The 16,456-nt window shown below is 37.3% G+C and overlaps 1 protein-coding gene across 3 annotated transcripts in view; it reads left to right on the top strand.

Annotated features, from left to right (window-relative positions):
- The window catches only part of Cftr (CF transmembrane conductance regulator), a 149,763-nt gene that overhangs the window by 54,876 nt on the left and 78,431 nt on the right, over nt 1–16,456 (top strand). For all 3 annotated transcript variants that reach the window (XR_013049668.1, XM_076566170.1, XM_006991234.4), the window contains 5 exons: nt 719–844; nt 4,676–4,922; nt 6,608–6,700; nt 9,875–10,057; nt 13,301–13,492. Coding sequence is in view for 2 of the 3 variants with exons in the window: in XM_076566170.1 (XP_076422285.1) it covers nt 719–844; nt 4,676–4,922; nt 6,608–6,700; nt 9,875–10,057; nt 13,301–13,492 (841 nt within the window). In the remaining variant the exon portion in view is untranslated. The remainder of the gene's footprint in view (nt 1–718; nt 845–4,675; nt 4,923–6,607; nt 6,701–9,874; nt 10,058–13,300; nt 13,493–16,456) is intronic.

Genomic DNA, 16,456 nt, shown 5'->3' with positions numbered 1-16,456 from the left:
GGAATTTAACTTGGGCTTCTCTATGCCCTAACCAGAAAACTATGCTATATCACTAAAATGGATTATTTTAATGGTGTAAATAATACATCATATACCAAAAAGGGTATTTTTCCTATATTGGTCTACAAAATTTCTTTACAAATGTTTTTAGGTTTAGTACATTTTTATACTCATAAAATTAGGTAAAGTAGTTATAGTATTTATATGAAATGGAAGGAATGCCTAAATTTTGTATGGAACTTACTTGCTTTTTCCACTCCATATTGTAGGTCATTCTACCAAAGCTGTTATTACTTTTATTACAGAATGAATCTGTGGTATGAGTCATGTGATATGCTTATGATAAAGAACATGTAGAATTTGCCAGCTGAAATGTCAATAGAAAGCTACAATTTGGGGACTCAGGTGTTTTTTTTTGTTGTTGTTGTTGTTGTTTTTAAGCTTTTATATACTTTCTCATTTGCTTCACAAATTGGAAATAATTACCTCTTTGATAAGGATTGGATTGAGGACAAAGTCCAAAATTCATCTAATGGTGGGTGTCTGACATTCCGGAGGCATCTACTAAATGATAGAATTACATTGGTTGCAGTCTGTCTAAGAGCAAAATGCTTATCTATGTAATAAAAAGTATTAATTTCCTTAAAATTTTGAGTAGTTATTAGATAATTTTACTTGTTTCTGTTATTGAATGGTTGATCAAGTGATTGGTTTTCAGAGATCAAAGAGCTGCAAAGATCAATGAAAGACTTGTGATCACATCAGAAATTATTGACAATATCCATTCTGTTAAGGCATATTGTTGGGAATCAGCGATGGAAAAGATAATAAAAAACCTGAGAGAGTAAGTTGATACCATTACACTGTTGTTCCAATTTTATACTTAACATTTAAAAATGATACTCCAATAGAAATCAAGCATATGTCCTGAGGTATACCATTGTTTATACATCATTTGCATAAAATCATTTTGATGAGTTAATGTTTTTGTATTTTTGTGAGACAGGGTCTCACTATATAGGCTTGCCTAGCCTGGAACTCAGTGTTTAGACCAGGCTGACTTAGAACTTAAAGGCATGTGCCGCCATGCCCGGTACCGGCTTATGATGGTTTTACATACTTAATCCAGTGCTTCCTTGGAACTGCAAAATGATGTATCCCTTCTTAATGAGTCTTCTAGAGTTGTTCATAATTACTTAATACCCTTAATTTAATGAAAACAATGATGAAGATGCTGGAGGCTAATTGAAATCAGAAATGGAGCTGCTAAAATATATAGTTCTGAGAGAAAAGGGAGATACTGTATGACACTGTACTTCACATGTTATGACTTACAAAAAGTGGGAGGGGAAGCCACAGTTGGACAAATTGTACCTGTTGTTCTGAACCTTAGGAGTAATGACAAAGGAATTTTCCTCAGTGTTGCTCATGTAAATTGCTCACAGGAGGTGAAATCAGCCCTTGTAGCAAAAGCCACCTGTAGCTAGAGTTTTCCTGCCTTGCCTACAGTCAGGACAAATCTTTGTCACCCGCCAGTCCCACAGCTGCTCAGACCCAACCAAGTAAACACAGAGACTTATATTGCATACAAACTGTATGGCTGTGGCAGGCTTCTTGCTAACTGTTCTTACAGCTTAAATTAATCCATTTCCATAAATCTGTACCTTGCCACGTGGCTCATGGCTTACCGGTGTCTTCACATGCTTCTTGTCATGGTGGTGGCTGGCAATGACTCCTTCTGCCTTCCTGTTCTTTCTTTTCCCTCTCTGTTAGTCCCACCTATACTTCCTGCCTAGCCACGGCCAATCAGTGTTTTATTTCCTGACCAATCAGAGCAACTTGACATACAGACCATCTCCCAGCACAGCCAAGTGCAGACCATCTTAGACACCTGCACTCAGGCCCGTGGTCCTAATCATCCTCTATTTGGACCTGCTGGGTAAAGCCACGAGGAACCCAAGAATGGGCTCCCACAGGACATACAGAACATCCCACAGCAGCCACCTCCTGTGCCAGAGCCAGTCCTTGGCGCCTGTGCGTGTTGTCTTCTTTCACCTGGGGTGACCTTTCACAGATTAGTAAAGATTACATCTGGCAAGAACAAAGTACAGCGCAGACTGAGATGTAGTCACTGAGATGATTTTGGGTAAAAGAAAATGGAGCATTGCTCTAGCCATGCAAACTGTCTTGTTCTTCAGTTTGACTTCTCTGTTCTGCGGACTACAGTCAAGGAAGGGTTTTAGACTTCTGGCGGCGGGTGTATCATTAAAGAGACTACTAATTTAAAGAGTAGGACACTTGAGGTATTTCATAGGAAAAAGTGCTCTTTGGGATGGTGTGAAGTCTGGGCGATTTCACAGTCAGGCTGCTGGAGGCCCCTAGACAATGGTAAAGGAGTCACAGGTGTGTGATTGGGACAACAAGGGAAAGGCTGCAGCCTTAAGTCCTTTGCCATGTAAACAGAAGGAGCAAAAGAGTATTTATTTCCCAAACATTCTTGGTCACCTGTTTTTGTTATGCCTTTCAAGATAAACCCAGGAAAGGCATTGCATTTTCTTTGCAGAGACATCCTGAAAGGTCTTGGGGAATTGTTCAGCTGATGAGAGTTGTTTTTCACATTAACAAGCTAAGTGCTCCACTGCACTCTCCTATAAACACAGATATGGCAGGGGTTGTGAGGTTATCAGAGGAGACAGGTCTTTCCTGTGGCTGACTTTTTCTGACATTGGTATTTTACCCCTCTCTTTCTCAAAAGGTGAAATCCATCTTTCCTATTCTGTATTTCGGTTTGGCCAATTCTGATAGCATTTGTCTGGTTGTAACCTGTCTGATACAGTATGAAATTGTTACCTGAAGAAGCTGGAAAGTGCTGACATAAAAGGAAAAGGAAGAGCTGCTTTTACTCAGCAGAGCAAATGCACTGTTCTAGGAGAGATTGACAGGATGCTCTTCAGAAGGATGATTCCCTCGGCCTGAGCCATTGTTGAACTGGGCCAAAGGCTGTGCAAATTTCCTTGGGGGAAAAATCTGCCTTTTATTGCTCTTGTAATAAAGGGACTTTAATTTTTTTATGAGAAACAGAATATTTTTATGACTCATAAAAAAATGTTAGGATCTTATAGTTTCAAGGTGATTCTGATGTTGCATCCATTATTTTTCCTATGTGATCTCTCCTTCCAACTTTGCCAGCTGTTTCTAATATATTTGAACAACTTTGACACTTTGCTAACATTTTTAAAACAATTCTACTATTTCATAAATGCCAACCTCATCAATATATTTTTTTTAATCTCTAGAAGAGCTACACATTGCATTTTATTAGATTTTCTGCTATGTCTGCTGTGTCGTCATGTAAGCTTAACCACACCTCTACAAGGGTAGTACTGTGTTTCTCTTTAGTGATGGAATCATGAGGGAAGACTGCCTTCCTCTAGCTGACCTAGGTAAAACAGGCAGAACCCAAACCACAGTCCACCTGTAACACAAATTTACTGAGAGATAAAACACTGCAACTAATTAGGCTGATCATAATATAGGTTATACACATGACCTCTGTCAGTGAGCTCAGGATTGTTTTTTTTTGAGGACTTAAAAAAGATTTCCTTTTAGTTCTACCACTTGCGAATGACAGTTGTTTCTTTGAATTAGAGAGATGTGGAAATGCAGCGTCTGCATGCCAGGTGCCCTCATGCAGCAAACTATAGATAAGCTATTGCTCTTTTTGGACAGAGCCTTCATTTTGTGTTTATTTAGCATCGGGCTTTGACTGCACAAGAACTAGTTGTGGATGATCACAAGTGACTTGAAGCTTTATGGCAGGAAGAGTGCAGCTGAGGGTGAGGGCAATGTTGTTCTCAGCTTGTGACATCTCAATCATGTCACTATCTTCTGGGCTCCTTGCTTTCTGCCTGTCACAGCATTTGACCCCTTCCTCTATGTCTTACAAAAATACTAGTTCACAGTTGGATTTCAGAGTAGAGGACTGCACCTGTGCTAAGGCGTGACTGCAGCTGAATCACACTGAAATGAGAGGGAAGAGGAGGGATGTGGCTAGTCCCTGGTCTTGAAGAACCGCCTACAATAGAATGACCTGGCTTCTTTGACTAGAGTAGCTTCTGGTAAACCAGTGCAGCATCTCAGCATCAGCAGATACGGCTTGGAGAGGAGAGTGCCCAATAACATGTCCTTAGGTGCTTTGTATCCATGTCAGCATCTGAGAACCTCTCCTCATGCCATTGTCAGAGTTATTTAAAACCAAGCTGGAGTCTTGACAATGTTAAGAATTTGTTGGAGAACCACAAAATCATTGTTTTGTTCATAAAGCTTGTAACATTGTAACATTCCACACACTATTTCACATTTTAGTAATGAAGTTACTAAAGATGTAAAAATAAGATAAAGTTGAAATTTACTGAGTACAATTTAAATTAATGTTAATAATATATTTAAAAATTTAATTATGATAGTAATTGAAGTTCTTAATTGTTTTACAGCAGTGTTAACAAGTATTCAGTTAAAAAAAGGTGATATATTCGTTAATAGTCACATAAGCTAATTGAGGCCAAGAGAGGTTTTATAACTTGCCCAAACTGTAATCTGTATGTTCAGATTTTATATTCTATGACGCCTGATGTTTAAAAAGGAAATAACATCTCCCATCTTCCATTTTTCACAGGGTGGAACTGAAGCTGACTCGGAAGGCAGCCTATATGAGGTTCTTGACTAGCTCTGCCTTCTTCTTCTCAGGGTTCTTTGTAGTCTTTTTATCTGTGCTTCCCTATACAGTCATCAACGGAATCATCCTCCGAAAAATATTCACAACCATTTCATTCTGCATCGTCCTGCGGATGGCAGTCACACGACAGTTCCCCACTGCTGTGCAGACCTGGTATGATTCTGTTGGGATGATAAGGAAAGTACAGGTAATTTCCATGACTGCATCCTTCTATGATTTTGAAACATTGTAGAATTAGTATAGTGGGAGAACACTCAAACATGAATTTCTTGGTTTTGGATTTATTAATGGATAAGATGTCCTCTCTTCATTTTCATACATAGTCTCATGAATCCTTACAATGAAAGTCTAGTGAAATCCTATGAGATTTTGTAAATCAAAGAAATTTGCAACAATTGTTTCTGTAATTTGAAAATCCCACCCAAGTAACCAGTGAATAGATCAGTTCTAGGGAGCTTGTAAATATCCAGAAACATTGAAAAATAGACTTCATCAGGAAGTTATAAAATGTTTCTGCTAATCCTGGAATGCCTACCTTAAACTCTCTAGCATTTTCCTGGATAGTGTGATGGCTGCAAATGGCATTTTGTACTCCAAGATAGCTGCTAGTGATGAAAAGTCCTCAAGTTTTGAGGTGATAAGTAGTAGTTTCTTCAGAGAAAACTGAGTAAGCTTGTGAGAAAATGTCTCATTATACTTTAAAATATATAAGTATTTAACACAGAAAGTAATCATTATGACAGATAAAACGTAGGATGGTGCGTGAACTGGTTAGAAAGCGGTCCTCCCATTATTTACCTAGGTCTGATATTGCAAGTGGTGGCAACATGTAATTTTAGCTTCTATATCTGTTCTGTTTGCCTTTGAAAATTTGAATTAGTTGCTAGTGATTAGAAGTAGAGAGAGACCATGTGTACCCTTATGCACGGCGTACATGTATATATATACACGTACATGTGTTGAGTGTCTTCTGACAAATTGAGATTGTCTAGTAATTTGTGTCCCCATGGCTGTGGCAGCTGCCATTGAAGGGTGTCTGCCTGGTCCAGCTCATCCCAATCTCAGTCCCTTCTTTTCACCCGTTGTACCCCAAGATTAGATGAACCGAGTGTGTGACTAGATAAAGTAGTGATACTTAAGATCATAATAGCTCTGTAGTTAATCTTATTTTTCTGCTGATGTCATCATAGGTGGGTGAAAGGATGAGAAGAAAGAGGGAGAGGAGGGCAGAGAGATAAAAAAGAGACGTGAGAATAAAACTACACAGTAACACAAAAAACACCGGAAAGAGGAAAAACGGGTGGGAAGGAGGAAAGAGAGAAAAGAGAGCAGGCAGGGACCAGTGAAGGTGCACAGATTTAAGTCCTATGCTCCCCTTTCCCTATGAAGAATGTGTGGGAGTCACTGACGGAGCCCTTTCTTAGAACACTTCAAAGCAGCTCTATGAAATCCTTATACTTTCCCTCATCTAGAGAAGTGGTGATAGTACATGGCTTGTAAAGAGATTGTTTAAAAAACAAGCACAATTTGTGGTTCTTTTCCTTTGTACTAGCCTTGAACTGAGACATGAGTGAGTAATTGTTAGGGTTCCATTAGAGATTAATATTTCATATAATAATATAAGAAAGAAGCAACTGTGCACTAATATCTAATATATAAAACTAGTTTCATAAATTAATATATCTAAAGAGTATATTTTTACTATGATGAATCCTATTGTTTGGTACATTAACTTTAGGACAATTATAAAGTTATTTTATTAACTAATTTATAATTTAAGACAGTGCAGTATTAGAGTGTACGAAGACAGAACAATGCATTCTTGTTATTCCAATTCTATGATTAAAAGCTTTTACACTCTTCATTGACTAGGATTTCCTGCAGTATCAAGAATATAAGATATTGGAGTATAACTTAATGACCACAGGTGTGATCATGGAGAATGTAACAGCATTCTGGGAAGAGGTGAGAATTTCTAAACGTTGTTGATTTTTTAAATATATAAACAATTGAACTTTTTGCTTTTCATGCATCTACATTTCTACTCAATAAAATATAAGATTCAAATGATACTATAACTGATAGAGCTATAAGGAAGGGTTTTTCTGTTTTATAAAAGTGAAAAGTGAGAAACAAGGATCATAAATGCAACATAAAGGCCCCTTTATTTCTTTAAAGTCATTTAACTGATTTCATATAACAGGCCAGGAAGATGATAGGCTTCAATACTAGGTTTGAATGTTGTCTCTGTAATTCACTTTCCATGTAGTCCAAATCATATTACTCTCAAGTTGTCAAGCCCCTAGTGTCTTCATCCTACGGAGATGATTTACATGGATTGCCCATTAGTACACTTTTCATGTAGCGGTTCCTCAGTGAAGATTAACTTCTCTGATCATGACTTTCAAGTCTCCTCTGCCTGTCACTCAGTGTTTATGAGCCATTGAGTCCCCATGAGCAGCTTCCAGCATTTGACTCTCTGTGGTGTGGGTGAGCTCCCTCAGGTTCAACATCAGTGAACTGATGATGTGCAAATGCAAATCTCTGGTCCTTGTTTCAATCCTGAATTTCATGCACGCTATTCCAAATACCTTGCATGCTCCTCATACACTTCATATTAATCATTCCCCAAGCTTTACTGTCCCACTTGTTCCAGCATATTCTCCACCTCCTTGGATGACAGCACCTGAGAGGCAAGTCTAGGGTGAGTTGCATATCATACTTTGATTAGATAAAATTTATATTTACATATTAGGCAGTTGAGGCTTGAGGCCTCAACTTTAACTAAGGAAGTTGCTCAAATACCTAGGGCAGAGCTAAAATATCAGTCTTGGTTCTCAGACCCCAGAGCCATTTCCAAGTCCTCACACTGCATAATGCTACTTATTTAAGGATACAAATAAAGGGGTAGAGGTGTAACTCAGCGGCTGAGTACTTGCTTAGCATGGACAGTGGGCTGGATTCAATTCCCAGAGCTGAAAAAAGAAAAGATCAAAAGTAGAAGGAGGAAGAGGAGCAAACTGTTGTTTTAATGTCTACAAAAGTATTTCCCATGTGTTACCTATTCGTGCCCTCAACACCTCTCATACAAGGCTGGAGGAATTTTACATATTAATTGGCCCACTTACAGGAGTTTATCTTAAATAACAGGAGCAAAGACAATGACCCTCTGCATTTCTTTCACAGTATTGATTAAGCTAAAAGCTGAATCATCTAGTAGAAAACTTTTTAGAGTTTATACATTATAATATAATTAAACTTCAGTGTGCTCAATGAATGTGAAAATAATTGGAAGTAGATATCAAGAAAAAGCAGACCACACATTTTACATTATTTGTGAAGGTTGGTTTTCATCTTGTGAATTAGACTTTAAATCCAATCAGAAAGTGGTTAGTTACTACCATGATACTTGTGCTATTATTGCACCAACAGGCACGTCAGTAAGACTGATGATTACTTTCCTCCTGTGGTAGTATACATAACACCTTGCAACACTATGAAAACTATTCAGTAGTGATGAAGCATCTGGGTGAATACCAGCTTAATTTCTCCAAGTTCTATTAAATGTGCAGATTCTTCAGGAACAGAATCTGACTATCAAGTTCTGGAGGGCTAGAGGGAGACAGGAGGACGGATAGACAGACACACAGGAAGTAGAAGGCGGGACATTGAGTTTGTGAGTCTTGGTTGAGACAGTAGGAAAAAAGGGGGCTTTGGTGACATCAGCAGAGGAGAAAGGTCAGCTGGGTGCTTTCTCTGCCCCTCTGAACTTGCAGCCTGTCACCCCAGCATATGGCACCAGGGTCTTTATTGGTAAAATTGAATGATTGAGATTTTGCTAAAAACAACACCTGACTTTTTTTTTTTTTTAAAGTTGTTACCCTGTGGTGTCTACTTGGGGCATTATAGCTATTCTTTTAAACTTTCTTTCTCTTTAAAATATAGTACTTTTATTAATTTTGAGAATTTTATACATGTATATAATACACTTCCCTTCCACTCTTCCTCCTAACTCCTCCTAATCAAATTCCCAGTGTTGGATTTTAGAAGTAGTCTTTAATGCAGAGGTACTATTTTTGAAATATATAAATCTCTACATTTGAAATCTAGGTGAAATACAATGTTGCTTCCTTCAGTATTTTTACCTTTTCTTTTATGGGCCTCTCTTGTTTCAAGACATCATCATTCCTTTTAGTGCCATTGTTTGGGTCTCAAGAGATTTTTCACATGCTGGAGTGTACATTAGTAAGATGAGTGTGGTAGTGAGGGGATACTTGTTTATGTATAAAATGAGGAAAGAACAATTGTGAGGTGCCAGTGGCTCATAAGAAGTAGCAGGTTAACTTCAGGAAAGAGTTTCTTTGGATGTTGAAGACCTAAAAATAGATTCCCTTAAAACTAGACACACAGGCTTCTTCATGATTAATATTTAATGCTTTATTTTGCTTTGAAGACAATATCTCAGGGCTTCCATGGGCAGTGGAGAAGCAAGCTGTTTTTTTAAAGGGGATTCCTCTTCACCCCACACATGCTCTTGTACAGATCAATTCCCTCAAGTCTTCTAGCAACTTCATCATACTTGTAGCCAGTGATAATTAATAAATGTTTTGAGAAAATCTTAAAGGAAAGACCTACCAGTGTGACAGAACAGAAATCAGTTTTGCATTGTAATTTGACTCTGGACTACTTGTGACTGATCATTTATCCATTCTGAGTTAGAGTCTACAGTTTTAAAAAAGGAAGATTATGAAATCGGCCTCATATATTATGCTGAATTAATGTTATGTACCAAGTCTGTAGGAAAAAGAGTATATGTTCTCTTCTTCCCTATAGTCGTGGTACACACACACACACACACACACACACACTTTAGCCATTAATAGTATGAAATTAATTTAATGGTAAGCAAAGGTCTGATAAAGGGAAATTGAGTATCCTCATTAAATATATCCGCTTCTCAAATATTTTGAACCATGCTCTCTAGAAACCATGTGCTTTATAATTGTGTATTATAAAGTAATTTAACCATGTGTGTGTCTTTGTAATGGATTGTGTGCCAGGTGTCTCTTAAACTGACTGCACAGAAAGCTATCTAGTGAAATATCTGAAAACATTTTTATTTCTGATGTGTCTAAATAGGGATTTGGAGAATTATTGGAGAAAGTACAACTAAATGGTGCTGACAGAAAGCTTTCCAATGGTGATAACAACCACAGTTTGGGTCATCTTTGCTTTCTGGGAGAGCCAGTGTTGAAAAACATCAACTTTAATATAGAGAAAGGAGAGATGCTGGCTATTACTGGATCTACTGGAGCGGGAAAGGTACTGTCTTTTTAAATGTTTTGAGAAAGTAGTATGTGAGTACTGTATTTACCTAATACCCATTTCCTTACCCCATTCCTAATACCCCTCCTCATTCCCATTCCAATTCATGACCTGAGTTTCAGTAATTATTATTATATATGTTGTCTTGGATCAATTTTGTGTTTATGTTTTAATGTTTTAAAATGATTTATTTTTATTTTATGTTCATTGATGTTTTGTCTGTGTGAGGGTGTTAGATCCCCTGGAAGTAAAGTTACAGGCAGTTTGTAAGCTGCCATGTGGGTGCTGGAAATTGAACCCAAGTCCTGTGGAAGAATAGCCAGTGCTCTTAACCACTGAGCCATCTCTCCACCCCCCACTTTGTGTTTCTTATATGCACGTGTATTTAGAGTTGATCACTTGATATTGGATGACCTATAAAAGAGCTCATTTTTAGTGAAAATTGAATCTCCCTCTCAGCAACTTTTGTTTGCCTGTAATCATTCATTTAGGGCAGTGGTTATCAACCTGTGGGTCGCAACCCCTCAGAGGGTTATTAAAGGGTTGCAGCATTAGGAAGGTTGAGAACCACTGCATCTACAGTCAACTGGTAATGTCATCATGTAGGACTTGTTTAGGTAACAATATTTTGGATATTTCATAGATGTAGTGTCTCATGTCTAGAAGATACTTTCTAGAAGCAGACATTCCTGTTTTCTGGCTCTTAGATCTTTCATCCCTGCTTCCACAATTTGTCCTGAGCCTTAAGTATAGAGGTTGCATTTTAGATTTATCAATTGAGGCTGAAACCCCTTTGGTCAGTTATTTTCTGCATTTTGACTAGTTGTAGTAGATCTCTGTAGTAGTTTCCATCCATTGCAAAAAGATGAGACTTGGATAAGAGGTGAGATCTACACTTACCTGTGGGTCTAAGGGTAAGTACCTAGAACTCAGTTAGAAATCATAGCAGCTTACAGAAATGACAGTAGTGGGATCTCGTCTAAGGGCTATGACCTCTCCAGCTGTGGGTAGTTAGTAAGGTTTGCAGAACTAGGTATGAATTCTCTCTTAATTAGTTTGTCATAGGTCCAGTTAGGCAGCTGTTGGTTGTCCCCAGGATGCCACTGTTGTACACTCTTGGTGTTATATCTTGCTAGGACAGTCTTTTTTTTTTTTTTGTCCTTTTATTTCTCATTATTAAGAATTTAATTTAGAATTCATTTCTCCTTTTTATCTAGTTTTCAGTATATGAACTATTTCAGAGAAATTCTTATATAGACATAGAAATATTTGAGTGTAGTGTTTTCTTAAACTAGAAGTTGCTTCAGTAATAGTTTCCTCCAGGGTTTTGGTTTTTCCCATTATTTCTTGTGACTCTTTTTATATGTTTGTATTTTGTATAGAATTTAACTATAACATACATATAGAGGACTTTCAATAACTATTGATTAAAAAAACTATCCTTTTAAACATTTTTTACTATAGATTTATTTTCAGAGTTGGTCCAAGAAAATAATGGCTAAGATTTGACCTCTGTAGACACAAGGTCTGATATATGCATACACACATATGTATATATGTATGTATATATCAGATTTTTGTTGAATTGACTCAATTTTGCTTATTATATATTATGAAAATATGTCAAGTGGAAAGATAGTCAAGAAACTGTTATTCTGTGGCTCTCCTGCTCCCCACCCAGTCCCAAGAACAACCTGTTAGGCTTATATAAATGTATAGCCTTTGGAGACACAGCTCACGAAATCTAATCTAGAAGGGAAAACTGTCCCCAGACCTAATTTTACCATTAAGAGGCTTTATCATGATGTTTCAGATATAATCTGTCATACAGATATTGGTAGATGCTTGTTCTTTAGTAATTAGATAGCACCTTAAAGGACCAAAGGAACGGACTTTGAGGTGAGGTGAGTACATGCTTCATGATGTTGGGCAATGAGTAGTTGCTGTGGAGACCTATAAAATAGATCCTTGTTCCAGTTAGAGTGCCATTTAGGTGTTGATTAATCCTTTAAATTCTATTCTGGGACATAGAGGAAGGAAGGGAGGAAAACCGAGGAGAGAAGAAAGGAGGGATGGGGCAGTGCTGTCCTAAAATAGAAATGAAAATAAGAGTTTTGTATCTATTTTATATTTGTATCTTAAACAGGGAAAGCTGTATTATGAATAGTTTTATCTGAGATTTTGGAAATGAAATACCACAGAAAATTTCTAATTACTGTATGTCTTTCTCTCCAATTGTTTTCCCATATGTGACATGGGCCTTTTAAATAAAAGCTTGTTCCTTAGAATGTTATTTTTGCTTCACTTTCTGATATGGAATTGATAGCAATTTCAGTATTAAAAGAAAATGATACCCCAGGAGTCTATGTAGCTGATGTTCTAGAAGACACAGATGACCTACACCAAACTACCTGCTTGGGAGAGGATTACTGTGTTACATAGAATTTTAAAAATGAATTGTTCGTGTACTTAAGATCATCACATGACATATGTGTAAAAATAGCTTTGGAATTATGAATTTGTTGAATGTAGCAGTAATCAACTCTCAGGCAAGTCCCAAGCTGCTATGAAGACAGGAAGATCTGTGTCCACTTCTGCTCAGGAGTCTCACAACTCGGTCAGGGAGACGGCTGCTTGGTAATAATAGGAAGGGAAAACTTAATTATTTGCCTGGGGAAATTCTCATTAAGATGGAAGTATAATATCAATGAGCCTTTGTTTAATGATAGTTCTTTTAGTTTATTCCTTAGGTTGTCATAAATATCAAGAAAGTCTATCTGAATATGTTTTTTTTTCTTTCAGTCTAATCTCCGTATAAAAGAGGAAGATAGCACTGACTCTGTGTTAATTTATTGTGGTGAATAAGCACACTCATACAGTTAGAGCATACAGGCAGCAGCTAGGCCAGGAGCGCTCAGCAGATGTTCACTGTTTCCGGTCTCCTACCTGCAAACCTCTCCTAGCAGACTTAAGGAGGGTCTCACTCTTTCTGTGAACCTTGATCCTGAAAGGAGCATTTTCACTCTCACTCTGCGTTGCCTTTGTCTCTTTCATCCCCTTTGTATTTTTTGTGCCTAGAAAACTCCCTGGATCACAAAGTACTGAAAACATCGTTACTAAGTTAATAGTAATGAGTTAATAGACTCTTTAAACATTGGGAGACTTGAGATTAGAATAATTAGAGGTGAGCAAAAACTAAGTAATTTGATCAAACAACTTAGCAATGATATTTATTTGTAGACATCACTCCTGATGATGATTTTGGGAGAACTGGAAGCTTCAGAGGGAAAAATTAGGCACAGTGGAAGAATTTCATTCTGCTCTCAATTTTCTTGGATTATGCCGGGTACTATTAAAGAAAATATCATCTTTGGTGTTTCCTATGACGAGTACAGATATAAGAGCATCGTTAAAGCTTGCCAACTACAGGAGGTAAGCAAATTTATGAAAAAATGCTGATTGTATTAGCTACTTTTCTCTTTTTGTAACAAAATATTTTGACAGTGCAACTCAAGAAAGGAAGGGTTTGTTTTACCTTATACTGTTCCAGGAGGTACTGCTCATTATGACAGAGGGGTGGCAGGGACAGGAAGATGGCTGGTCACATTGTCTCCATATTCAGGAAGCAGACAAGAACAGGAACTGGGGTCTAGGCTATAAATCCTCCCTGTCCCACTTCCTCTAGCAAAGCTCCACTTCTTAAGGGTTGCATAACCTTTGCCAGTGGTACCACCAACTGGAGATGAGGTGTTCAAACACTTAAGCCCACTGGGGATATTTCACATTCAAATCACTACATTGAGTATGCTCATCAAATCTTAAGACTAACCAAATCACATGTTTAGATCTCCGTTCTTTTAATGTACACATATTAAGGATTCCTCTAGGAGTAAGCTATAGTGGGAGGGCCAATGAATATAACCCATGACTCCGCTTGAAAATTCATAAATAATAGTTTATTTTTAAAAATTATGTTTGGGTTTTGTAAAAATAAAAAATCCTTATGCACTGGACGTGGTACCTCATGCCTGCAATCCCTATACTCAGGAGACTGAAACATGATCATGAGGTGAATCCAATCTAGCTGTATAATGAGTTCTAGGCCAGTCTGGGTCATATGGTAGTGATGATCATGCTAAAACAAAAAAGCCAAAACTCTTCATGAATTCAATGGTAGTATTTTGTGTACACTCTGAGATCACAGTGAAAAGAGAGTTTGTCCTATAAAGTATTGGGTTAACATTGAAAAAGATAGCCATGATTTTTCAAAAGTCCTTTTTCATAACTGTGAGGTTGGCACATTTTAGGTTTGTTTCCAGGTCTGATTCTAGGTGAGCTTTTGTGTTCAGGAACTGGATGGAGTGATAGGTCTTGCCTGGCTTATTTATGGGATGGCAGGGTGGAGGGACTGGTAGTTTCTATCTAGATTTTAGTTTTGTCTTTGAATATGTATTTTCCCAAAGAAATGATTTTACAGGTGGTATTTGAGTCCCCAAAGTCAATCTACAAAAATATATAAAACCCAAATGTAGTATATGTATATTGCTGGTAATAAATATAGCATATGTATATTACTGGTAATAAACTTAGAGCTGTGATTCTCTCATCCTTGGGACAAGTATTTGCAACATTCTGAACACTGGAAGGTCATTTAGTTGAAGAAGACTGTATATTTTAAAAGGTTCATAGTAGAATGCCCTTTATTAATAATGGAGGATTATTATTATTATATTATGAAATATAAATTATATATCAATAAAGCTGTTAAAAATACTAAAGGGAGAAGCAAAACATATTGTTCTTCTGTTTGTATGGCCATATTAAAATTATTTTAGAATGTATGATTCAGTGTATTTTAGTATATTCACAGGGTTGTACATGATGACCACTGTTACAGCATCTCTAAAAGAAACTCCATTACTCATTAAGAATCAAATTCTATTTTTTAATGTGTGTGCCAACTCTAAGCAACCAACAATCTATCTCCATAAATTCTCCTGTGTTTTACATTTTTCATAAAGGGAATCACTCACTAAGTCTTTCATATCTAATGAAAGTTAATTTTTTTATTTATTGAGAATTTCATACAAGTATCCAACGTATTGTTCTCTAATTCACCCCAAACTATATGCCCTTTAACTTCTCTCATACCCCCTCCAACCACTTTGCCCAACCACATCTGTACTCTTTTTGTAACCCTCTGAGTTCAGTCAGTGCTGCTAGTGAATGGCCTTTCCCCCTTGCATATACTAACAGCATTAAAGAAATTTTAAAGTGGAAATAATGAGTCTATCTAGAAAACATCCACGAAGTCATTTTGTGTTTTATACAGTATAACAGGAATGATAGAAGCAGCAATATGAATTTAGTTGAAAATGGAAAAATTAATATTTTAGGACTAAAAAGAAGAATCAGAGACTCTCTGGGTCTGCCTAAGGAAGAGCAGCCTCCAGATGGAGAAAAGGGTAATATCCCTGATGAAGTAATTATCTATACAATTCTAAGGATCACAAGAAAAGCTTGTGACCTGAAGGGTTCTTTATTAGGAACATTAGAGCTTCAGAAAAAGCAGAGAGAAAGTCTGGATTTAAGCAGTAGGAAAATTGGGTCTGATTATTGGGAAGATTAAGTGAGATAGGTGCCCAAGAGAGCATTTGGCACAAAGCCCTTTCAGTAAGCACTGAGTTAGTTTTGCTTCTTTTGACGTGTCGAACAATACCACTACAGAGTAAAACAGGAGGAATGCTTTGAGAGCCAGTGTTATTAGTAAGTGACCACAACAGAGAGAAAGTGGATAAGGGAGAGAAGAACCATGAAACCAAACAATAATAAATATGAATTTTGATATTAACAAAACTGGCCATGGAAAAATTATAACAATACATTTTCAGGTTTTTGGCTTGCATGGCATAGTCAGTAAAAGTTTGGGAATCTATGGAAGAAATAAAACTATAGCAGTCCTGAAGGTTTGGAATGTGGACACATTGGTTCTTCTCTCAATAAGTATCAGTGAGAGTTGGAATTAATCATGCTTTTTGTGTTTCTTTTAGATTCATAAAAATTATCCGTGTGGTTCGTTTATGTCAGACAGCCCTGATTTGATTTCTGATGCTATGATTTTGACCAAAAGCAGCTTAGGGGAGGAAAGGGATTATGTGCTTATATTTCCAGGTCTTCCACAGCCTCTCACTAATGGATTTAGAGTAAGGAACTCAAGGCAGAAATCTGAAGCAGAAACCAAGAAGGAATGCAATTTTCTCTTTGTCTTGTTAACAGGATTATACTAGCTTGCTTTCTTATACAACCTAGACTACCTGCCGTGAAGTGGCACCGCCCACAGTGGGCTGGGCCCTCCTACACCAGTTAGCAATCAAGAGAAGGGCCCACAGACATCCA

This window comes from Peromyscus maniculatus, chromosome 3 (genome assembly GCF_049852395.1).
Source record: "Peromyscus maniculatus bairdii isolate BWxNUB_F1_BW_parent chromosome 3, HU_Pman_BW_mat_3.1, whole genome shotgun sequence".
Taxonomy (NCBI): domain Eukaryota; kingdom Metazoa; phylum Chordata; class Mammalia; order Rodentia; family Cricetidae; genus Peromyscus; species Peromyscus maniculatus.
This window is presented reverse-complemented; position numbering and strand designations above follow the sequence as displayed.